Raw genomic sequence first — 25,824 nt, forward strand, 5'->3', positions numbered from 1 at the left:
GATTTGAAAGCTATGTCCTCTGCACATGCGTATACACAGGCAAAAAATAAAATAAAAAAATTAATAAATTAAAAAAATAATAATAAATTTAAAAAGAAAGCTATGTCCTCATAAAAACCTGTAACGGTGTTTATAGTAGCTTTCTTTATAATTGCCCAAACTTGAAAGCAACCAAAATGTCCTTCAGTAAGTGAATGGATAAATAAACTGTGGTATATCCAGACAATGGAATGTTATTCAGCAATAAAGAGAAATGAGCCATCAGGCCACCAAAATACCTGGAAGAATCTGAAATGAATATTACTAAGTGAAAGAAGGAAATCTGAAGAGGCTATGTACCATATGTTTCCTAAATAATGATATTCTGGAATAAGCAAAACTATAGAGACAGTAAAAAATAATAAGTGGTTGCCAGGAGTTAAGGGAAAGGGAGGGATGAATAGGCGGTGCACAGAGGATTTTTAGGGCAGTGAAACTATTCTGTATAATACTATAATAGTGGATGTAATTGCATACTTGTCCAAACTCATAGAATGTACAACACTAAGAGTGAGCCCTAATGTAAACTATGGACTCAGTTGATGATGTGTCAGTGTAGGTTTACTGATTGTAACAAATGTACCAGTCTGGTGAGGGATGTTGATAACGAGGGAGGCTATGCATGTTGGGGAGGCGGGGAGTATGTGAGAAATCTCTGTAGTTACCACTCACTTTTGCTGTGGACCTAAAACTGCTCTAAAAAAATAAAGTTTGTATTTTTTTAAAAGAGAAAGAAATCTTTTTTATCTCTTCTTTGCACAGGACTCATGTACCATGAAATCAGACATAAAGCCAAATCCTGCAAGTTGCTGAATTATAATGCTGGTTGAATTCACAGATCTCCAGATCTTTCATGTAAAACGGAGACCACTGATTAAGGGAAGGAGGGAGACCTTGAGAATTGGAATAGGAATATCACGGTTGATTTGGATAGATCTGAGTGTCCTAAATGCCAGCCCTCAGTGAGCCTCCTTTGGCAGCAAAAACAGCCCTTTCTCCCCAGTCTAATGGGGCTGGCCCTGCATGACTTGGGGATCCTCTCATGATGTGGCTAATCTTTCTAAAGATCCATCCATATCACCCCTTGCTGCCTCCAGACCCATTACTGGATTCAGATTTTTGAATGTTTCAAGGGAAGTCGAGTCAAACCTGTGAGAAAACACACACACAAACCTACGAGAAAGCATGCACACACACACACACACACACACACAAAAGATGTAGCTAATTTATATTGGCAGAGAAACCTCAATAATATGTGTGGGAATCAATTCTATGGATGATAGATCAGGGAGAAAGAAATGTAACTCTAGATCGGGCCAAACTTTTTATTGTGGTAACATATATATAACATAAAATTTGCCATTTTAACTATTCGTGAGTATACAATTAGGTGGCATTAATTACATTGTTGTGCAACCATCACTACTACAGTATATAGTCCCAAAACTTTTTCTTCACCCCAGACAAAAACTCTGTACCCATTAAGCTATCATTCTCCTATTCCCTCCAGCCCCTGGTGACTTCTAATCTACTTTCTGTCTCTATGAATTTGCCTAGTCTAGATAATTTCATTTAAGTGGAATTATATATTATGTGTACTTTGGGTCTGGATTATTTCACATATAATAATGTTTTCAAGGTTCATCTGTGTTGTACCATGTGTTCATACTTATTCTTTTTTATGGCTGAATAATATTCCAATATTTGTATATACCACATTTTGTTTATACATTTATCTGTTGATGGATACTTGGGTTGTTTTCACCTTTTATCTATTGTGAATAATGCTGCTATGAACATTGGTATATAAGTATCTTTTTAACTCTTTGTTTTCAATTATTTTTGGTACATGCCTACGAGTAGAATTGGTGGGTCATATGGTAATTTTGTTTAGCTTTTTGAGAAACCACCAAACTGTTTTACACACTGGCTGCCCCATTTTGCATTCCCACCAGTAATAATACCAGTGTTCCAATGTCTCCATATCTCTTTCAACACTTATTTTCCCTTTTTTTAAAAAATCATAGTCATCCCAGTGGGTGTGAAGTGGTATCTCATAATGGCTTTAATTGGCATTTTCCTAATGGTTAATGATATGTAGAATCATTTCATGTGCTTCATGGCCATTTTTATATCTTCTTGGAGAAATTTCTATTCAAGTCCTTTGCCCATTTTTCAATTGGGTTGTTTGTCTTTTTGTTGTTGAGTTGTATTTCATTATATATTCTGGATAGTAAATCCTTATAGATATATGATTTTTCAATATATTTCCCTATTCTATAGGTTGTCTTTTTCACTTTCTTGATAATGTCCTTTGATGCACAAAAATAATTTAATTTTGATGAAGTCCAATTTATCTGTTTTTTCTTTGCTTGTAGTGTCATATCTAAGAATCTGTTATCAATTCTAAGGTCACAAAGATTAACCCTTATGTTTTCTTCTAAGAGTTTTATGGTTTTAGCTCTTAAATTTAGGTCATTGATCCATTTTGAGTTGACGGTATATGGTGTTGAGGTAGGGGTCCAACTTAATTCTTTTGCATGTGGAAATCCAGTTGTCCCACCTAGCACCATCTGTTGAAGAGACTAATTTCTCCCCCATTGAATGGACTTGGAACCTTGTCAAAAATCAATTGGTCATTTGATTTTGTTCTTTTTCTTTTTTTTTAAAGATTGTTTTGGCTATTCATGGCCCCTTGCAATTCATTATGAATTTGAAGAATTTCCATTTCTGCAAAAATGCTGTTGGAATTTTCATTGGGACTGTTGAATCTGTAGATTGCTTTGACTGGTATTAACATCTTAACAATATTTGGTCTTCCAATCCACATAGGATGTCTTTCCATTTCTTTATGTCTTCTTTAATTTCTTTCAGCAATGTTTTATAGTTTCCAATGCACAAGTCTTTCTCCTTAGTCAAATTTATTATTAGATATTTTATTATTTTAGATGCTATTATAAATGGAATTGCTTTCTTAATTTCATTTTGGATTGTTCATTGCTAGTGTATAAAATCACAACTGATTTTTATGTGTTGATCTTGCACTCTGCAACTTTGCTGAATTTATTGGCTCTGTCTTTTCTACATCTGAAATGACTTTTCAACATCAATTGAGGTGAGCATGTGTTGTTTTTTTCCTTTGTTCTAGTAACGTGATCTATTACCTTGATCAATTTTGTTATATTGAACCATTCATGCATTCCTAAAATAATCCCACTTGGCTATGGTATATAGTACTTTTACTATGCTGTTGGATTTATTTTGCTAGTGGGGAATTTTGCATCTATATTCATAACGGATCTTTTTCTGTAATTTTCTTTTCTTGTGATGTCTTTATCTGGTTTTGGTAGGGCCAAACTTTTCGATATGGGTACACTCATCAGTAATCCTGGTTGTACTTTGTTAGCTCAAGTAGCTAGGAGTTCTACTGATTGACCAAAACCTGGACTCAACAGCAGTCTGTGCTATATGAGGTTAAGATGTCAGAAATTCCATGGTACAATGTAGACAGAGGGATCCAAATGGTTAGGGCAATGAGAATGTTGTAATCGATTAATCATTTGTAACCCATTCAACTCACCCTCTAACTATGGACATTTCTTTTACAAGGGCTTTGTGAAATACATTATGAAGTGTGGCAGAGACTAGCTAGGTGGACATTAAAGCTGTTTCCTCTTCCTCCTAGGGACAAATTCAAGCTACATTTTCCAGTGTCCCTTGCCTGCTGTCTGAGTTCTAGCTAATAGAATGTGAGAAGTGATGTTTACTACAGCCAGGCTTAGTTCATAGAAACCTCTGATATAGTCTTTTCCTCTTCTGGCTAGCTGGGATGGAGATGACAATAGTACAATGATGACTACCATGTTTTGAAGGTAGCAGACTCTCTGGATAGAAGGTGCTTAGACTCCTAAATCATCACTTAGAAGAGGGAGCCCAACTATTAACACCTGTTTTGGAATACTACAGGAACAAGAAGTAAACTTGTATTGTTTTAAATCTCAGAATATTTTTCTGTCCCCAAAAGCTAGCATTACCTTAACTAATACATAAATGTTCACCATCATGATTATAAAGCATAGCAATCATTTATTTCTGTAGGTGGGATTCATGGTGAGAGATCATGAATGAGCTCTCTGACGGTTTTCTGATTTCAATGAAGATGATAGGATCACCTCCAGAGAAAAGTTGAATCTGGTTCCTATAATGGACAGCAAGCAGATCCATAACAGTAATCAGAACAGTTTGACCTGTGGAATTCTGTAATAGTGGTTTCCCTAGGATCAAAATAGATGGACAGTCTAATAAAGTCCTACTTGTTATATAACAAAAAAACTTCTATTCTGGCAAATGGAGGCCTGATTTCGTCCCCCAAAATGTAGAGTTCCAGCTTTTCCCCTAGTTTACAGACCAGAGACCCCTGAATGAAGCAGAGAGTCCATTTGAAGAAGGACCTTGCTACACTTTTCACATGTGTGTATAGTGAAATCTCCCTCCTTGCTTTCCCCATAGGGACTTGCAGTTGGGGTAACTGTACACTGGGGACAGGGAAATATCCAGGGCTTTTGAAATAGACTTGTAATTTGTTCTGAGTTAACATCAATACCTGGTGATCCAGATTGTCACTGTGGTCCACCAGAGTAGGATTAGGGCATACATGAAATTTTCAATCTGAGTCTTTCTTATATTGGGCCTAGGAGAAATCCTGTGGTGATTTCTCTAGTTCCTGCATACGTTTTTGGAATACACACAGTATAGATGGCACAAAAGGAGGAGGACTACAGCAGAAGAACAAATTAATAAATGGAGATATCAGATTGAGGACCTCTTCTGGAATTCAACAGGAAAGAATAGAGATACAAAAAAAAACAAAAAAAAAACATTTTTAAGACTAAAAACATGGAGAATAAAATTGGAAGTGGCAACATTCTGATAATAGGAGTCCCAAAAGCAGAGAAAATTAAAACTGGAAAAGTGGATCTATTTTGTGAATGCCTGAGCATAGGACTCCAAGTGACCTGTGCAAGCTGAGTTGCATGGTGAGCTACGTGTTAACTCTCCCATCAAGCCATGAAGTTATCCATGTGCAGCAGCACTCCACCACCAAATAGACGAGGTTTATACAAGCAGGTCTAGAAGACAGAAGTAAGCTGCCTAAGCCAGTGGATCATACTCCTATCTGCTGCACTGCCATCCCTTTCTCACCAACACCTGGGGCCTCATGAGTCGTTCCCTGTGACCAGGTGACTAAGAGATACAATATTCAAGCTTGGTTCTACATATGCTGGCACCTGCTGAACATAGCTAGCTGTAGTGTTACAGCCCCACTTAGAGTTGATACTGAAGGTAAATTCTCCCACTAGGAAAACTGCCTGGTCACAGAGATAGTCAGAGGTATAGATAGATCTCCATTGATTCATGAGTAGTTGATAATGATTTGGCTAGATGGTCAAGGACTTGGAAAGAACAGGATTGAAATATTGTTGATAAGGAGGTCTGAGGAAGAGGCATATGGATGTCACTCTTGGAATGGGCACACAGTGTGAGGATATTCATGTCCCACACAAATTAGCACCAAAGAGAATCCACTGTGGAGAATCTAATATATTTTCTCTCCCATGCCCACCCTCCCAACTGTGGAGGATCTCATTCAAGTAGACAGGTAGGCGTCTTGTTCTGTGGATGCCAGTTAACCTCTATCTTGTCACCCTTTTCCTTGCCCAATGGACTCCTGAACAAAATGGCCATGGTGGCAGGCATGGAGGTTATGCATTGGGCTGTGCAATATGGACTTCCACCAAGGCCAATCGGGCTATAAGCCACTGCTGAGTGCCCAACCTGCCAACAAAAGAGAAACACCAAGCCCCTTTATGGAATTGTTTTTTCGTGGCAGCTGGTTCCAGAGACAGGACAAAATGAACAGAAACCACTGGATCCCAAAATTCTACTGGCAGGGAGCAGACTGGGAAAACTGCTCAGTTATAAACATGTGCTACCTTTCATGAAAAAGGAAGGAAGGCACAGAAGGTAGAACCAAGAACCCAGAGGACAGAGCCAAGAGCCATGGAGAAATATTCCTGGGCCTTGAAATCTAATCAAGGAACGTTCATTTTCCTAGCTGAATTTCAGAATTGTTATAGACCAGTGATGCCTTTGTGTCTCCCATTTTCCCTCATTTTGAACCGGAATGTCTGTAGTAGTCATCTTATGCCTGTTCCACCACTGTATGTTGTGTGTGTTGGGGACAGATAACTTGCCTGTTAAGTTTCACAGATCTAAAGATGGAGAAAAATAGTACTTAAGGAGCCATACTTAACCACTTCAGTACCGCGCTCACCGGCCGTGAAACCTTGCCCACAGCTGGCACTGATAGTCCGCATGATAGTTTGTGCTGTGCATTGACGACGAATCCGTTTTGCTCTTGTGTGATGAGGAAAGCTTTAAAGCACTGAAAGCTTGTTTTATTTTACAGGCAGCTTTACCTGTAATGTAAATATCAGAATAGGTAACATATACATTATGGTTTTTTTTGTGTGTGTTGTTTTTTAGAGACAGAGTCTCGCTTTGTTGCCTAGGCTAGAGTGAGTGCCGTGGCATCAGTCTAGCTCACAGCAACCTCAAGCTCCCGGGCTCAAGCGATCCTTCTGCCTCAGCCTCCCAAGTAGCTGGGACTACAGGCATGTGCCACCATGCCCGGCTCATTTTATGTATATATATTAGTTGGCCAATTAATTTCTTTCTATTTATAGTAGAGATGGGGTCTCATTCTTGCTCAGGTTGGTTTTGAACTCCTGACCTTGAGCAATCCACCCGCCTCGGCCTCCCAGAGTGCTAGGATTACAGGCGTGAGCCACCGCACCCGGCCTACATTATGTTTTCATTACATTAGTTTTAAATGTTCACAATTTTATTTTGATAAATGAAAAATTAGAAAAGTCATATCATGGCTAAAGTCAACGCTCGGCTGTGCACCTTCATATCACGGCTGTTGGCTAAAGTCACTGTGCGCGTTCATCTGTGGCTATCGACTATAGTCGACGCTGGTACTAAAGTGGTTAAGGAATACACCTAAAGACCCTCGTTCACACATGGACTTGATTTATATGATATTTATATGATGCTGTAATTGGATGAGACTTCTAGAGACCTTGGGAAGGGTTGAGTGTATTTTACATACAGAAGGAATGTGAATCATCAAGGACCAGAGGGTGAACTATAGTAGCCCCCAATGATTCCCACGTGCTGGTATTCACACCCTTGTATAATTCTTTCCCCTGGAGTGTGGCCTGGACCTAGTGACTGTTTTTTTCTTTTTTCTTAGACAGCCACAGAGCTATGAGTGACTTACATCTAATGAACAGAATATTGCAAAAGTGATGGGATTGCACTTCTGAGATCAGGTTATAAAGATTATGACTTCTGTCTTATATGTGAGCACTTTCTCATTCTGTCTCTGGCTCATCTCACTTAATTGCTCTGATGAAGCAAGCTGCCATGTTGTGAGCTGCTCTATGAAAAGGTCCACATGGCAAGAAACCTAAGAGTGACCCCCAGCTAACAGCCAGAAAGAAATTGAAGTCTTTGGGTCAACAACCCGCAAAGAACTGAAGTCTGCCAACAGCCACGTGAGTGAGCTTCAAAGAGGATCCTTCCCCAGTCAAGCCTAGAGATGACTGCAGCCTCAGCTGACACCTTGATTGCAGGCTGTGAGAGACCCTGAAATAGAAACGTATCTAAGTTGCACCTAGACTCCTAACCCACAAGAACTATAAGATAAATGGTTTGTTTTGGTTTTTTTTTTGAGATGGGGTCTCGCTCTTGCTCAGGTTAGTCTCAAACTCCTGAGCTCAAGCAATCCTCCCGCCTTGGCTTCCCAGAGTGCTAGGATTACAGGCTCCCAGCTGAGATAAATGTTTTAAGTCACTAAGTTTTTCAGGTAATTTGTCAGGCAGCAATACATAACAAATACAGACAGGCATGGAGGTTACGCACAACCTCAGCAATACGAACTTCTACCTGCCAAGGCCAATCTGGGTATAGCACTGCTGAGTTCCCAACCTACCAACAGCAGAGATCAACATGGAACCCCCACTACGAATTATTTCTTGGTGGCAGGTTGATTACTTAGGATCTCTTCTGTCCAGCACAGAAAATTCTCAGTTTCCCAGAGACTTGGTAAAAATCCCAGCTCTGCCAGGCTGACATGCCTGGGCCAGGCCTGTTCTTCTAGGGGTCTGGTTCCTGTGTGTCTGTCCTCCCTTTTATCTCACATAAGGCTTGATACCCAGGAGGGGGTTCACAAGGGACTGCTCCTTTCCCTTATCCTAGATCATGAGTAATCCAGGGTCAGGGATCCTCTCTCTATGCCCCCTAACCCCTCTTTTCCCATTACCACAACTTCGTGTCTTCTGGGAAGCATGGTTAGTATCTGTACCTTCAGGGCCCTATTGACTATGGACCTCAGACCCCAGGGCCCCCTCCCATGGGGTGGCACCCTATACCAATGAGCTTCATGCCATGCAGAGAAAAGAGAGCTCACATGCAGCATGGGGCTCCTACTACTGCTCCTGTCTCCCTCTTTCTGAGTCCAGACTCTGTGGGCCCCTGGCCTGGAAGTGAAGACAAAGGACTAAGGTCTGGGCCTTGCCTTCCCCCAAAGCTCCCAGTATGGAGAGCTTGCGGGTGGGAGAACAGACCCATTAATCCTGGTGTTTCAGACACAATTGAGGCACTAAGGAGGGGGGGAGGAGGGGGTCAGTTGGGCCTGAAGGAAGAGTTTGGGTAAAGTCCTCAGTAGAAGTGATGTCTTCCCATTCTCTTGTCACCTGTAGACTCAGGAACCATCCTGAGGGATGTGGCAACATTTCGGAGGATGCAGCAGCAGGGTAGTATGTCTATAGGAGAAAGTGAGACTTTGAGGTGAGAAGATATCCTCTGGTTTCCTGATCTCATTGTCTCCATCCCCTCATCTGGGGGTCCCCTAAACCAGTCACTCCTCCCTTTCTAGGGGAGCATCTGAGAAAGGAGGCCAAATCTGGAACCAGAGAAAGCTCTCTGCAAGAGATCTGAGCTGGGTCTTGTAGGATGATGGCTAGGGCCTCTCCAGCAGAGTTGATGGGATGCATCCCCGCCTCCCGTGAAGGGGGCAGAAAGTGTGAGATGGTTAGGGTTAAGTGCCAAGATGGGTAAGGCTATCTAAAAACTGGTGAGGGGTGGGCCCATACCCTAGAGCTATGGTCCCCAAACCCCAAGCCAGTCCCACCCAGTACAGGTCCATGGCCTAGTAGGAAACAGGCTGTGTATCACCGCCTGAACTCTGTACCACCTCCCTTCCACCCATGATACCCCACTCCCCCACCCTTAGTCCGTGGAAAAACTATCTTCCATTAAACCAGCCCCTGGTGCCAAAATGGTTGGGGACCACTGCCCCAGAGGACCCCCACCCTGGGCCCAGCAGTTCTCTAGCCTGGGAATTGCCGCAGGTTGTAGGCATCATCTCTTCCTCTCCTATCGGGCCACTTCTTTCCATGGCTGACTGCCTCAGAGTAGAGAGTGGTGGTGAAGTGCCAACACTCAACCCCTTCCTGCCCCCATCCCAGCTTTCACACTTGTCTCTTCTGTCATCTCCTCCAACCCTCTTTTCATGATCAATTCCAAGGAGTTAGGCAGACAAAAGACCAGCCTTTTCTCCTGGATTGGGACCTAGGGTCAAACTGGATCCAAGACAGGGTTGCCCACTGGCCTCTGCCTCCTTCTACAGCCCAGTGTCTCGATTGGAAGATTGGATGGATGAGGCAGAGCTGAGACTCTCCCACCAGTCAAAGCTGCCATAAGAGGGTGGGCTTTCTCATTCATCCTATCAACTGAAAATCTTGATAGAACAAAATGAACCTGTAGAACATTCAAATGAAGAAGAACAAAATAAGAGCGGCAGTGTGCTAAGTTCTTGATCAGGACCTAGCCTTTAGCCTCCATGCAGACCCCTGAGAGGAGGGAAAACCTTTGAGGAGCCAGGCATGATGGGAAGCTGGCTGGCTTAGCAGGGCCTCCATGCTCTCGCTTCCTCTTCTGTATCCTCATATCATGGGCACACTCCAAACACAGAACACTCAAGACCACAAAAAATGGTTCTTAGCCTTTGGAAGGTCAAGGATCCCTTTATGAGTCTGATATAAGCTGGTTAGTCTTCTTGCCAGAAAAACACATGCATGCAAACACCTACAAAACACACAAACAATCCCTGGTGACAGTCCCTAATTAAGTCCAGCATCCTCATCTTAAAAGACTTTGAGGTCCAGAAGGGAGATCTTTCCAATTACTCTGGGACCATTAATGGGCTTGAAACCATTCTGGAAGTGAAAGAAGCCAGACACAAAGGATCACATATTATACGATTCCATTTATATAAAATATCCAGAATAGGCAAATGGGGGAGGTGGGGTAGGAATACCTAAGGGACATGAAGTTTCTTTTTGAGGTGATAAAAATGTTCTAAAATTTTTTTTTGCAGTGATGGTACAACTCTGAGAATATACTAAAAGCCATTGAATTGTACAATTTAACTTGGGTGAACTGTATGGTATATGAATTGTATCTCAATAAGCTGTCTGAAAAAAGTGAACTCAGGGCTTGCAAATGACTACACATCTAAGTTTTAATCCCCATTCATCAGGGACAGAAAGAACTTGTAGACAAATATCAGGGAAGGGTCCTTGAATGTGGCATATGGGCTAGACAGGAAAGCATTTTAGAAAGAATGAGACTCTATATATAATCTTAATCTTAAGGGCAATGAAGCATCATGGAAGGTTTTAAGCAGTAATAAACAATCAGATCTACACTTTAGAAACAGCCCTCCGAATCACTGAATTGTACATTTAAAACAGGTGAATTTTGTGGTATGTAAATTATACCTCAATAAAGCTATGAAAAAAAAAAGTCCCTTTGAGTGCTACAGAAAGGTAGACAGGAGGGCACAAAGCTAGGGGAGGCTGTGGTACAGTTTAGGTGGAGGTGCCAGAGCCCACCTGTTTAGCTTTGGGGAAAACTGCCTTGGAGATGGAGTCAGGGAAGGATCGGGATTATCTTGGCCAAGGTTAAGGAGAAGCTAGAAGAACTCAGTTTCAGAAGCCAGAGCTCCCTGGCTTCAGCCCTAGTGCTCCCACCAGCACGACAGCTGCTCCACTGACAGGTGATAGAAGCACTGTTCTCCCCTTCAAAGAGAAATGCACTTCAGAAACATGTTTCCAAAAAAATGTTTCTAAGGGTTTTATTTCTAACAAGAGGAAAATAATAAAATAAAATTAAAATAGGCTTCAGTTGGAACCAAGTTTCTTGTTTTGCTTTTTTTTTTCTTTTGAACAAATTAATTACACACCAACAATCTTCTTTTATTACAACATGAAACCAGAAGGAGGAAAGGCGACAAGGGAGGACAGGGAGGGAGGACTGCGGTGGTTGTGAGGACAAGCACCAAAAGCTTTCTTCAAATCACAGGGAACCCTGTTCAGCTCCCCATCCAAATTCCTTTAAAATAAAAAACTGTGAGCACAGCTATGTGAAGTTTCCTCCTCCTCGGTGGAACAGTCAGAGGAAGGGAGGAGGAGGGAGGGAGGAAGAAAAAGAGGAGGGGAGGAGAGTGGGGAAGGGGGTTAGTGTAGCATGACCTGGCCAGGGCCAGAACTGGGGAGAGAAGGGAGAGGAGAGTCCCCCAGTTTGCATATACACTGGCCTTATCTCTGGAATGGTGCTGACCCAGCCCCAGCCACCCCCCTGCCCACCTGCCCATCCATCTGTCTATCTACCTCAGGTATCTGGGAATGCTGGTTAGAGGCTACCAGGGAAGGGGGACTCCAGGGGCCGGCCCCCAGGAGTTGAGGTCTGAACAATACCTTGGAGTCAGAATATAAAAGTCAAGGGACTCGGGGGCGGGCAGGTAGGGGTATGGCCATCCCCCTACCCACCCACATCCCAAGAAGCAGGCTTGATGGTCAGAAAGAGGATCCTTGAGGCCGAGGGGGGTCTCTGTCAGGGTCTGTGCTAGGCTCAGCCACTGTCACAACTGTTGCAGAGGTGGCTGCTGTGGGCTGGGCAGCTGCAGCCGGGGAGTCAGAGTAGAGAAAGGGGCCAAAGGGCCTAAAGTGGCCCCTGGTGCTGGTTCCAAGCCATTCTGGTTCTCCTGGGTGCTGGGGCTGCCAGTGGTGGGGAGGGATGTCGGGGGCCCCTCACCCCCAGTCTCCTCCTCCAGCTCCTCCTCCTCCTGGGCCTCCTCGGCCTCTGGCCCTGAGCTCCGTACCCTCTTTGGCTCTAGCTCCTCTCGGGCTGGGTCATCGCCCTCCCCACCCCGATCCACCTTCCGCCGCCGCCGCCTCTCCAGGGCCCGGCCCCGTGCCCGACTCCCATGGCGCTCTGCCTTCTCCAGCTGTGATCACAGATAGGCAGAAAGACAGGTTGTAGACCAGCGGTCAGGCGTGGGCTCCCTACCTAGCCTGACCTCCTGGCCCGACCTGTGACCCCTTTCCTCACCTCCAGAAGTGTACGGATCCTCTCCAGGTCTGGAGACTGTCCAGCCTGCAGCAGCTGCCAGATGCTGTGGTTCTCATCCAGGGTCACCTCAAGCAGGTCCCCTTCCATCAGGAGTTCCTCCAGGGGGGCCCGGGTTGCCTCAGGCAGCTCCAAGGCAGGGCCATTCAATTGTGGCAACAGTGAGGACAGCAGCTCCAGATCTGGGGGATTGTGGGGATAAGCTGGATTAGAGACTTTCCTTGGTCTTATGGGTCACTCTGGTGTAGTCAATAGCCTGCCCACACCACACCTAGACCTACCTCTCTTACCTGAGCCCTCCTCCAGGGCTACCTTCTCAGAACTGGTCACACTGTCTCCATTCTCCAGCAAGCCCTGGACCTGCCAAGGAGAGCAAGAATGGGTAGGGATAACTAAACTGAAGAACCAGGCCCTATTTTTCCTCCCCTAGCCTTGAACTTGGGGCTTCTACCTCCCGGAAGAAGACAGTAGACACAGGCCACCAGTAGGGAACAGTCTAAGGATCTGAATGGATGCAGGATAGGGCAGGGAGGCTGGGCCAAAGGAGGCTAAAAATTGGGGACCAGGGGCAGGGTGGAGCCTAAACAGGGCTAGGGACTAGGAGACCAGAACTTGAGAACAAAAGCTGGGCTAAACAGCTCACCTTAGGCATATTTTTGCCACTGCCTTCTCTGAGTGGGTCAGAGGCAGGGGCTGAAGGGCAGGCAGAGGGCTCCTCAGGCCTGGGTTCAGCCTGTAGCCGTTGGCGTAGCTCAGCCAGCCGTCCCAACAGAGCAGTCACATCCTCAGAGGCCAGGGCCTGTCTGGCACGGCCTTGCCAGCTGATGGCCCTCTCTGTGAGGCATTGCAGGGCTTCACCCTCGGGCAGTCGCACAGGCAGTCTCTGCAGGGCTACGAGCAGTGCTAGGATGGTCTCCAGGCGTGGGCGCCGTGAGCGCATACACAGTGGACACAGGAATTTGGTGTCCCATTCCCACCAGGCCAGCAGTGGGGATGAGGTGGGATTGGGCCTCGGAGAACTGAGGAGGTGGGGCACGGACACACACCGCCCATGGAACCAGTCCTGACACAGGTCACACTGCAGAGCTCCCACCCCAGCTGGCACCTGCCCACACACACAGATAGAGGTTGCAGAGGAGGCTGTAGTCGATGATGCCAGTGGACTGGGCTTGGCTGAGTTGGTGCGACGCAACTGCAGGATACCCTCCTTCTCCTTCTGTTCCCCCTCCTTGAAGGCCACGATCTGCCATGCCCAGGATAGGAGAGTAGGTTAGTAGCCTATTCCCTCCCTTCTGTGGCCCCCTTAACACCACAATCCAAAATAGGAGAACTGAAGCTCAGGAAGCAAGCGGTCTGCCCATGGTCACCCAGCTCAGACACTCTATTATCGCCAAGCTCTTCTTCCCATTTGTGTCTAAGCTCCTTACCACAGAGCCTGGGTCCCTGAGGTCCTGGGCAGACAGCCCCAGCAGCTCTGTGTCGGATTTGTACAACCCCAGCTCCTTCTCCATCCACCGGCTGCGCTTGGTGCTGTCTGAGCCAGCATCTGCACATGGGCAGAGCACCTGAGGCAGACACACAAAGGGGAAATGACTGGCTTTCCCCTACCTCCCACCGCTCCCCAGTATCTCCCCAAAACCCACATTCTCAAATGAGCTGTCTCACAGCAGCCAGGCCAGGCGCAAGGGAGGCTGTGGGTCAAGGTCCCAGGCCTCACCTCCAGCAAGGTGTAGCAAGAATTCTTCTTGAGGAAGGTCTTGGAGGCCTTCTCCCTCCAGGAGTGTGCTGTCAGTACCTGCAGCTCCAGCTGTCTCAGCTCCTCCAGCCCCACAGGTAGGTCTCGGCCCACAGCCACAAGGCCCTCCAAGTCATCCAAGCAAGGGTAGTGGTCACCATTCTAGGCACGAGGGCGAGAGAAAGCTCAGCTCAACTTGCCAATGTCTACTGACTACCAAGTAAGCACTCTATGACTGGCCCTGAGCTAGAAAGATAAATTAAACTCACAGTCTTAAGGCAAAAAGAAACAGGTAATATCCTAAGGAACACCCACCTGGCTCTCCCACAATGTTTGCATCCACTGATTGGCGCCTCAGCCCCAAGTATCCAGTCAGTTTCCAGGACCACCAACCAGTTATTTTCTTGTGGTTTGCCTCCATGTCCCTGCCCTACTCCACTTCCACACCACCCGCCTCCCTGGCCCACTATTCTCATCCTAACCAGTGTCCTCTCTTCCTTGAGGCTGGGCGACTTCTGGGGCCCCCCTTTCCTGGGGCCCCAGAACCTCGTCCAGGAGCACTAAATAAATCCACGTGCTCTGGCCTCTTTCTGTCTTTTCTTTTCGCCACTGCCAAAAAACATTACAGAGGCCAGCACACTCCTCCTCCTCTCTCACTGCTCACCAAGCACATTTACCTCCCCACTCTGTGTTGGGCCCCATTCCTCTCTAACCAACCCATGCCAGCAACCCAGTGTATGTGCCATCTCTTCCTAGCCTAGGGCAGAAGGTGGGGGGGGGGTGCCAGGGTCCTCACTTGGATCTCATCCACATCGGCAATCCAGGCCCGGGCTTTAGCAAGAGCCTCCTTGAGAGCCTGGATGTTGGGCAGGTGAACAGGGATGTTTTCTGCTTCACGGATTATGGCCTCGAGCGTGGCTGGTGGATGCTTCTGCCTAAAGGTAGGGAAAAAAGACAACTCAGTTTGGTGTGGTCTGCCTGACCAGAAGCCCAGCCTGACCACCAGAAATATCTGCCAGGGCCCCTTGGGCATTTATTCCTGCTGTCACTTGGGCCTACTTGCTTGTACTCTGCCTATCGGTGGCTGCCAGTCCCTGCTTTTCTCAGATTGCACATACCCAACTTCATCGTACTGCCATTGCTCTTGCGCCTCTGCTTGTCTGCCAGCCTGTTGGCCTGCTGGCAACGCCTGCATACACAACCTGTATGTAATCTGTTGCTACAGTTTGTAGGATTGCTCTGTGTGTGGCATCTTTCTACCAACATCTGTCCATCTGCCTGTTACTTGTGCTTCCATGCATGTGCACAAGTCAGCCTATAGGGCTAGTCCTCTATATACCTCTATACCGGTCTATCTCTGCTTCTATGTGCATATGGAGTTAATAAAAGGGCAAGATAGGGAACAAAAGGGGGAGGAGAGTCAGTTCACCAACAGATGAGTGTGATGGTCAAGGAAGGCCACCAATAAGAATCATCTTCAGATTCTCTGCTCTACTTTGAAGGCTGGAGTAGGGCAGGGAGGGGAAGAGGCTGGACCTACCTGGCCTCCAGGCAGAGGTGGGCTTTCTCCTCCCAGCGTTCAGCAATGGTCAGCAGCTCTTGTAGCTCAGCCCGGGCCTTATCCACAGCAGGGCTAGGGGCTACACTGGCGCCCGCAACCAACAGTCCCCGCATGACAGCTAGGGTGCCCCTTCGGGCTGAGGGGGCCAGTGTGCGTTTCACCTCATCCAGCCATTGCGCCTGTTCCACCTGCCGTTGGAGCTGCTGGGCCTCAGGCACCTCCACCCCCAGCTGCTGCCCCCTCTCCAAGAGGGACTGCAGTAGCCCTGGACTGGAGGGCAGCGAGGCCAGGGCCTCACGAGCCTCAGCCTGGTAGGCTTCCACCTGTTCCAGAATCCCCTACGAATATAGGATGAAGAACAGATTCCTCAGCTGAGCCCACTTAGGGGTGTCACCACTAGATACCCTTGCCCACCTACCTTCTTACCCTCTAAGCTTTTGGGGAAAGGAAACCTTACATAGGCAGGGCTCTCCTTTTCCAAGCCCTAAAATTAGTAGTTCCTAACACTGATTACTCATTAGAATGCCCTGGGGAATTTGTTAAAAATGTAGATTCCTAGGCCCCAATCCTAGAGATTCTTAACAAGGGCTGGTCATAAATTGGTGCTTTATTTAACTCTCCAGAGGACTCTGCTCTCGGAGCACCAAGAGATCCCTGGCCCTAAAAAACACTATTCTTAGCCCTTGCACAGACCCTCGTGCTCACATCAGCACAGCGTCTGCTGCCATCTCCATCCCGCTTCTATTCCACCTTCATGAACTTCACTCAACTTTCCAGGCCCAACCAGCACCCTTGTTGCCTCCTTCTCCTCTACCTCCTCCAGGAAACTTGCCCTTGACCCTGTATCCTGTACTCATACCCTTGCCAACTACCCCTCAAATCCCATTTCTGCCTCACGCCTCCTCTCTTTCCACACAAATGCATCCTGTTTTGCCCAAATACTTGAATCATTTAAAGGGAGCCAAGAGTGGCCTGTCGCTCAGGTCCCCAATCCCCTGATCCCTCAGCGATACTCCAAGCCCACCCCTCCTCACCTTGACATCCCCAATCTGGTGCATGGCACAAGGCAGGTTGTTCATCTGGTCCAGAAAGGCCCGGAGCTCAGCCAGGGTCATCTGTAGACCAGCCACCCTGTGAGGGCTATGGAGTTTCACATGTGGGGTTCCAGGTCCAAACCTAGTCCCCTCCCTCCATCTCTGTGCTAAGACCCCATCACCTTTCCTCACCATACCTGTTCACCTTGATCTCGCATAACTCAGAGTTCCCCCAACTGCCTAGGTTAAAGGGAGGGTTTTTAAATATAAGTATGTTCATACGAGGAGAAAGAATTTTAGAAGATGGAAATATATTGGGAGGTGGGGGAGGGAGCTTAAAAACTATGCTGAATGGTAACAGAAACTGGACTTTTCAATCCATCCTCTATTGTGAACTCTAAAGCTGTGCAGCTGGGACCAGGTTTACACATCTGTGTTCTGTTCTTGCCCCTAAACCTCCCACAACTTCTCCCTGCCCACAAAATCCCTCAGCCTGTCTCTCAAATCTCCACCAGGTACTGATAAAAATAAACACTTCTAGCTTTCTTATAATGGAGGCTCTCCTCTCCATTCTAAGTTGCCTGGTCTCCTTGCCCTCCCCAATACCTCCCAGGCTATCTCACACTGCAGTGCTTCGCAGCTCCCTGCTAATGTCCAGTCTGCCAAATGGTATTCAGAGTCCATCCACCCCATGTAGCACTTTTCCTAGGTGCTGGATCCTCAGCAGGCTATCTGTGCTCCAACACCTCACGCTGCCATACCCAGCTTCCTGGCCGCTGACCAGTCCCAGAGCTCGGGACACACAAGCCTCTGCCTCGCTCAGGCAGTTCTTCAGTCGCTGCAGCAGCTCACTGTTAGGAAACCTCCGCTCGCGGGCCTCAGATTCTAAAGCCCTCAGTTCTTCAAGGCCTGGAGGGAGAATAAGGGCCAGCAAGGAGTACGCAGTATAAGACTAAATACAGGGGGAGGGGGTTGGGGGTACAGAAGAAAAGGGAATAGAACTTGCCTGTGGAGTCCCTCCATCCCCCCCATCACTCACTGCGCTTCCGCCCATCCTCCACCTCCAGGGCCACTCGCACTTTGTTGGCCCAGGTGTCAAAGGACTCGGCCCGAACCTTCAGCTTATGCAGCATAGCAGGGAGCTCATCCAAGGTGTACCGATACCTGGAGGAAGAGGGCAGGAGATAGCATGTCTGGCCCAGTTCTGTATCCTCCTCATTGCCCCCCTTCCTCCAGGTAGGCCTGTGCTCACCGCAGGTACTGCCGGCTACTGGAGCACTTGCAGAGGTCGTTGATGTGGGAAAGGCAGACAAGGCCATCTGGGCAGTCATAGCAAGCCAGGGCTGACAGGAAACACGTGGTCTTGCACTTGATACACTGACGCTCGTCATCTGGGAGCAGCTCAAACGCCTCTCGCTCAGCCTCCGTAACGCCCTGGGGGCATTCAACCCACAAGGGTTATATAGACTCAGAACAGAGTAGCAGAATCATCCAGCCATCACAGCACCCCACTTTATTTCAAATCTATGCTGAAAGTCATGGGGTTTGGGAGGCTGAGGCAGAGAATTTTATAAAAGAAGAATGACATAAGATTCAAATCAGCAGAAAGGGCCTTGTGGATAAGAGAAGGTGAGGAAAGTGGTGGACCAGAGCACCAGAGAGGTGACAACGTGTTGAAGTGGCCAAGGGATGGGCCTGGTTAATATAGAGGGTGTGTCCTGGGGAACAATGCTAGCTTCCAGGATGCTCAGCAGGCAGAAGACACTGCATGCACATATATAACTTACAAAAATTCAACTGTATGTGCTTGTGTCCAGGGTTTAAAGATACAATCTTTTCCCCAAAAATCTGGCTTCCAAACCTAAGCCAATGACTCTATCTGTTGCTTACATGATAACTATACCATCTTTGTTGGGTTATTATGAGGATTAACAAACATAATGCAACTAAGGACTTAGACAAGTATTTTAGCACTTAGATCAAGTACTCGACAAATGTTTACTGTTATTAGCTCTAATTTTCAGATGAGAATACATATTTCACAGGCCTATTTCATTTTACTAAGGAGGAAACTAAGTCTCAGAAAGTAGTAATTTGCCAAAGTGAGGGTGTGACTGCAATCAATTTTGACTCCAAAGCCAGAGACTATTCTAAAGTCCTTAGGTTTTTTTTGATCATGGATTGAGAAATGGATGCAAACTATGAGTCCTCTCTCCAGAAAAGTACTCAAACACACATCCACAATCTCTTACAGGATTCTAAGATGAGGGTGTCTAGAACCCTTCTCTGAGGTAAGGGCCATATACAAAGAATTCTGAATGTCAGGATGAGAGGGTCTATTCTCCCACTTTGCTTTGGCTCCTTTCCATAGCCTGGCACAGCCACAGAGCCATCATTTAACAACAGCGCAGAAGAGAGAAAATGATGCCCAGAAAAGCCAGTAATTCAAGTACCATCACGACCAAGGCCCCCCAATTCCAACACGACTGTAGCTGTAATTCTTCCTACAGCCCACACTCACAGGAAAGTTATAAATGAGCTTTAAAATGAGAAAGTACTGCCCTAAACAGGCAGCAAGGGATCCCTCAGGATCAGCATTCCTTTGTAATCTTATGGAAGACTCTTACTAAGTCATTTCCCAAAAGTGTAGAACTTGAAGAAGGTGGCTGAAACTACACAAGTGAACTTTATGGCTCCGTAGCAGTTTCCACACATACATACACAACCAACACGTTTATGAGAAATCTATTACAGTAGGACCACCTTCTACTTGGTAATATTATTACTCTAGTTTGAGTTACTAAACCATCTGAATGTAATAAAATGGCATTTCCTAAGAAATGTCCCATATTTCAATTTATTCACATTTTAATATTACCAATAATAGCTCCTACACTGGAAAGGCAGCAAGACACCTTGATATAAATTACCTTATTCTAGCTTTACAACTATCTTGCAAGTGAGACATTTATTCCTATTTTAGAGTGAGAAAGTGAGACTATGAGAGATTAACTTGATAAGGTTGCCCAGATAATCAGCAGTGAGGGTTTCATATGCTGGTCTATCTTGTTGAGTCATTTAAATAATGATGAATACCAGCTATACCAACACCTGATATGGGTCAGTTACTGAACAAACATTATTTTTAATCCACTCAAGTATCCAAAAAGGAAGACATTATCATAATCCCGTTTTTCAGATAGGGAAACTGACAATGAAGTAAATTGACTTGTCCAACGTTGCTGGTAAAGGGTACACCAAAGAATGGAATGTGGTTTTCAATTCAGATGCTTCTAGTTATTTTTACTACACTCCAAGTGTAGAGGCTACATTTTCTCCTTCTGGGCACCGCCTTTGCCTCCTCCCAGCTCCACTGGGCTAGGGTACCTGACCTGGGGTACTCTTCCCACCACTCACCTTCTCCAGCAGGGCCTTTCGTAGACGCCTCTCCTCCTGCACCATGATAAACATCTCCTTATGCACAGCAGCCGCAAGGTTCAGGTCTAGCTTCTCTGGGCAGGCGGCCATCTTGCAGATTAGCTCCTCATGGGAGAAGACGCAGTATCTTCGGAGCCGCCGGTAGTGCTCAATGCACTGGCGCCCAGCTGGCAGCTGTGGATAGGTTCAAGGTTGAGTGTGGCCAAGTATGGAGGCCATGGTGCCTCAGCTTCTCCACAACTCTCCTGTTTCTCCCTGCCAGTCCACCACACGATTTTCTCACCCAGTCGGCAGTGCAAAAGTTGACGGCCTCGGCAAAGTTGTAGCCTTGGTTGAAGCCGCTATGGTAAGCACGGGGGAAGGTGATGACGAATTCTCCTGCACACTGGTTTGTGCGGACAACCTGAGGAAGAAGAAAGGCCAAGGCCACTGAGATAGAGGTTTTCTAGTCTGTAGACCTGATCTAAGCGCAGGGTCCTTAAGGAGACAAAGGAGAGTCTCAGGGAACAGAGTTTGACAATAGAATCCCAGACCCTCCAACTTTGAAAGGACCATTGGTCTCTGCCTTCAAGGTTTTGATCTGTTGACAGATGACGAAGATTTGAGACTCAAAAACGTACATATCAAAATATTCCAACTTCCTTAGTAACTTTTATAAAAATTATAAATATCGCTTTTTATTACGCTTGCCAAGCTTTTCTCATTAATATTTTCATCAGTCGCATACACAGTTTTAAGAATCAAATGGTCCCGTAATATGCTGAAATACATAAATAATCAAATGGTTCCATAAAATTTGTTGCAAAATCAGCAGGTCCTACCATTCTCCCCTCCCCAGAGCCAATATTTTCACCTCTTCTGGATATTTTGGCATTCACCTTAATAATCTTAAATAATGTTTCCAGACTATGTTAAAAAAATGGCCTATTTCTATTTATGCACACAAACTGGAAAATGTGGAGGAAATGGACAAATTTCTAGAAACACACAGCCTCCCTAGGCTCAACCAGGAAGAAACAGAATTCCTGAACAGACTAATCTCAAGAGCCGAAATAGAAACAGCAATTAAAGATCTCCCTAAAAAGAAAAGTCCCCGTACAGATGGTCGCACACCCGAATTTTACCACACTTACAAAGAAGAACTAATACCTATCTTGCAGAAACTATTCCACAACATCGAGAAGAACGGAAACCTCCCCAACACCTTTCATGAAACAAATATTACTCTGATACCAAAACCAGGAAAGGATGCAACAAAAAAAGACAACTACAGACCAATATCCCTAATGAATATAGATGCAAAAATTTTCAACAAAATCTTAGCTAACCGAATCCAGACGCTTATCAAAAAAATAATCCATCACGACCAAGTGGGCTTCATCCCAGGGATGCACGGATGGTTCAACATACGTAAATCTATACACGTAGTTCACCACATAAACAGAAGCAAAAAAAAGACCTTATAATTCTTTCAACAGATGCAGAAACAGCTTTTGACAAAATTCAACACCCTTTCATGATACAAACACTTAATAAAATAGGCATAGAAGGGACATACCTAAAAATGATACAAGCCATATATGACAGACCCATAGCCAACATCATACTGAATGGGGAAAAATTGAAAGCATTCCCACTTAGAACTGGAACCATACAACGCTGGCCACTATCTCCACTTCTGTTCAACATAGTGCTGGAAGTCCTGGCTACAGCAATCAGACAGGAAAATGGAATTAAAGGTATCCAAATTGGGACAGAAGAGATCAAACTTTCACTGTTTGCTGATGACATGATATTATAATTTGAACCCCAAAGATTCAACTAAGAAACTCCTGGAACTGATCAATGAATTTAGTAAAGTCTCAGGATACAAAATCAATACACAGAAATCAGAAGCATTCATATACGCCAACAACATTCAAATTGAGAATCAAATCAAAGGCTCAATTTCCTTCACTATAGCAACAAAGAAAATAAAGTACCTAGGAATATACTTAACCAAGGAGGTAAAAGACCTCTACAGGGAGAACTATGAAACACATAAGAAGGAAATAGTAGAGGATCTAAACAGATGGAAATCCATACCATGCTCATGGGTCGGCAGACTCAACATCATTAAAATGTCTATACTACCCAAACTGATCTACAGATTCAATGCAATACCTACTAAAATCCCATCATCATTCTTCATAGATATAGAAAAAATAATTTTACGTTTCGTTTGGAACTAAAGAAGACCCCGCATATCAAAAGCAATTCTAGGCAACCAAAACAAAATGGGAGGTATTAATATGCCACATATCAAACTATACTACAAAGCTGTAGTAATTAAATCAATATGCTATTGGCACAAAAATAGGAATATTGACCAGTGGAACAGATCTGAGAACCCTGATATAAAATCATCCTCATATAGCCATATAATCTTTGACAAAGCACACAAAAAGATACGCTGGTGAAAAGAATCCCTTTTCAATAAATGGTGCTGGGAAATCTGGATAGCCACTTGTACAAGGCTGAAGCAGGACTCACACCTTTCACTTCTCACAAAAATCAACTCACGCTGGGTAACAGATTTACACCTAAGGAATGAAACTATTAGAATTCTAGAGGAAAATGTTGGAAACACTCTCCTAGACATTGGCCTAGGCAAAGAATTTATGAAGACGACCCCAAAGGAAATCACAGCAGCAACAAAAATAAATAAATGGGACATGATCAAAAGTTTCTGCACAGCCAAAGAAATAGTCATGAAAGTAAACAGACAACCTACAGAATGGGAGAAAATGTTCGCATCCTACGCATTTGATAAGGGGCTGATAACTAGAATCTACTTAGAACTCAGGAAAAACAGCAAGAAAAAAATCAAACAACCCTATCAAAAAGTGGGCAAAAGACTTGAACAGAAACTTTTCTAAAGAAGACAGAAGAATGGTCAACAAACATATGAAAAAATGCTCAACATCTCTAATCATCAGGGAAATGCAAATCAAAACCACAATGAAATATCATTCAACTCCAGTGAGAATGGCCTTTATCAAAAAGTCCCCAAACAATAAATGCTGGCGTGGATGCGGAGAGATAGGAACACTCCTACACTGCTGGTGGGACTGCAAACTAGTTCAACCTCTGTGGAAAGCAATATGGAGATACCTTAAAGCAATACAAGTGGATCTACCATTTGATCCAGCAATCCCATTACTGGGCATCTACCCAAATGATCCAATGACACTCTACAAAACAGACACCTGCACTCGAATGTTTATAGCAGCACAATTCATAATTGCAAGGCTGTGGAAACAACCCAAGTGCCCATCAATTCAACAGTGGATTAATAAAATGTGGTATATGTATACCATGGAGTACTATTCAGCTCTAAGAAACAACGGTGATATAGCACACCTCATATTTTCCTGGTTAGAGCTGGAACCCATACTACTAAGTGAAGTATCCCAAGAATGGAAAAACAAGCACCCCATATACTCACCAGCAAACTGGTATTAACTGAGTAGCACCTAAGTGGACACACAGGAACTACAGTAATTGGGTATTGGGCAGGTGGGAGGGGGAAGGGGAGCAGGTATATACATACATAATGAGTGAGATGTGCACCGTCTAGGGGATAATCACACTGGAAAGTCAGACTTGTGGGAGGAGGGAGGGAAAGGGCATTATTAGAAACCTTAAAATATGTACCCCCATAATATGCTGAAAAAAAAAAGGCCTATTTCTCAATTTGCTTAGTTTTTTATGCATATATCCCTAACGTCCGACAAGTGTCCAAATATCCCCCCTATCAATTTTCACCTTTCTGTAGCAGTCTCTCATGTGGCCTTTTAATCTGTACCAATCTGGACCAGCTGTCCTCCCTGGATTGTCACTCTCCTGTGACAGATCTCCTGTGTCCTAAATGCCATGTCTTCCTCTTTCTTGGCTTATTCCTTTGCTATGCTCAAGCAACTCCTCCAATAGCTTCAGAAATTGGGGGAAGAACCTACTTTTTTTAATGTCTCTATTCCTCTCACACTTGACTGCATATAGAAGTCTCAGATGAAAACCATTTTTGAAGGCATTGCTCTATTCTTCTAGATTCCAGTGTTGTTGTTGAAAAGTCTGAAGTCACTCTGATTTCTTTATTTTTTTGGGGGGGAGGGGGGGACAGAGTCTTGCTCTGTTGTCCTGGCTAGAGTGCGGTGGCATCACCATAACTTACTCCAACCTCAAACTCCCGGGCTCAAGTGATCCTCCTACCTCAGCCTCCCAAGTAGCTGGGGCTAAAGTGTGTGCCACCATGCCTGGCTAATTTTTCTGTTCTTTGTAGAGACAGAGTGTTGCTCTTGCTCAAGCTGCTCTCAAACTCCTCAGCTCAAGCAATCCTCCCACCTCAGCCTCCCAGAGTGGTAGGATTACAAGAGTGAGCAATGGCACCCAGCCTCTGATTTCTCATGTTTTGAATTAAACCTGTTTCTCTCTCAAGAAGCTTACAGAATTCTTTTGGTTCCAGTGTTTGATATGGAAATTTCCAAGATATATCTTGGTGTAGATTTATTTTCATTCATGTACCGAGTAGGTCCTTTGATTCTGGAAACTCAGTTCTTTGGCAATAAAAATTTTCTTAAATGATTTCATTTTGTTTTCATTTATTCTCTTTTTATAACTCTTCTTTTTTTAATATGGAACCTCCTAAACAAATTCTCTAATATTTTTTCTACCTTTTTCCATCTCTTTTTATTCTATTTTGTGGGAGATTTCCTGAACTATCTTCTAAGCTTTTTCACTTTTGCTGCCATAATTTTAATCTCTAAGAATTCATTATATTCTTAGTATGTTCTTTAATAGTTCTCAGTATATTATTTTTAATAATTTCGTGCTCTTATTTCATGTTTGCAATATATGCTTATCTGTGAAGATACTGATGAAGTTTCTTTTCCTTTTCTTTTGAAGTTTATTTTGCTCTGCCTAGCCTGTTTCTCTAAGTTGCTTTGTTTCTGTTTATTTGGTTCCATTTTCTTTTCTAGGGTTTCCTCAACTGTCTGTTAATCTGTGCTGCCACCAGGCTCCCAACTCCCGTGGGCACCTACCTGTGCACAGACCTGAGCCGCGCGGCAGGAACCATATTGCCTCATTCTCCCCTCCCCCGACCCTATCCATGGCTGCGCAGAGAGACAGTATAGCCACCAGCTGGAGGCACCTCCAGGGAATGAAACCTTCCCTTTTGGGGACCTATAGCTGACTGAGGGGAACTCAGACAGTGAGCTCCCCACCCGCCAACCCTCCCAGGAGCTGCTGGGCTGGTGATCCCAGGAGAACGGGGCAGACCCTGAGGCAGAGAGACATAGACCCAGCTTGGGCTCCTAGTGGGTGAATTGGGACCGGCACTCCTCTCCCTGGTGGGGATATAGTTTGAACTCTGGGACCCAGAGATCAGACCTGCAGACCAGATCCCATGCACCAAGGTCTCACATTGCCCAGGA

General features: G+C 45.1%; 1 protein-coding gene across 8 annotated transcripts in view; it reads right to left on the reverse strand.

Annotated features, from left to right (window-relative positions):
• Positions 1–1,353: 1,353 nt before the first annotated feature.
• Positions 1,354–25,824, reverse strand: part of KDM5C (lysine demethylase 5C) — a 49,134-nt gene continuing 24,663 nt past the window's right edge. For 2 of the 8 annotated variants that reach the window (XM_012746626.2, XM_012746625.3), the window contains exons 11-24: positions 20,634–20,753; positions 20,330–20,524; positions 18,165–18,346; positions 17,952–18,076; positions 17,674–17,821; positions 16,913–17,018; positions 15,858–16,216; positions 15,114–15,252; positions 14,300–14,479; positions 14,010–14,147; positions 13,226–13,825; positions 12,864–12,942; positions 12,565–12,764; positions 11,958–12,460 (exon numbers count right to left, since the gene is read on the reverse strand). In XM_012746626.2, the coding sequence (XP_012602080.1) occupies positions 12,095–12,460; positions 12,565–12,764; positions 12,864–12,942; positions 13,226–13,825; positions 14,010–14,147; positions 14,300–14,479; positions 15,114–15,252; positions 15,858–16,216; positions 16,913–17,018; positions 17,674–17,821; positions 17,952–18,076; positions 18,165–18,346; positions 20,330–20,524; positions 20,634–20,753 (2,937 nt within the window). In that variant the 3' untranslated portion in view covers positions 11,958–12,094. Of the gene's footprint in view, positions 8,649–8,864; positions 8,934–11,408; positions 12,461–12,564; positions 12,765–12,863; positions 12,943–13,225; positions 13,826–14,009; positions 14,148–14,299; positions 14,480–15,113; positions 15,253–15,857; positions 16,217–16,912; positions 17,019–17,673; positions 17,822–17,951; positions 18,077–18,164; positions 18,347–20,329; positions 20,525–20,633; positions 20,754–25,824 lie in introns of those variants that run through there. The other 6 variants (XM_075999801.1, XM_012746622.3, XM_075999800.1 and 3 more) reach the window with 6 other exon arrangements.

Source organism: Microcebus murinus, unplaced genomic scaffold, assembly GCF_040939455.1.
Source record: "Microcebus murinus isolate Inina unplaced genomic scaffold, M.murinus_Inina_mat1.0 scaf008_hap2_Mmur4.0, whole genome shotgun sequence".
Lineage (NCBI taxonomy): Eukaryota > Metazoa > Chordata > Mammalia > Primates > Cheirogaleidae > Microcebus > Microcebus murinus.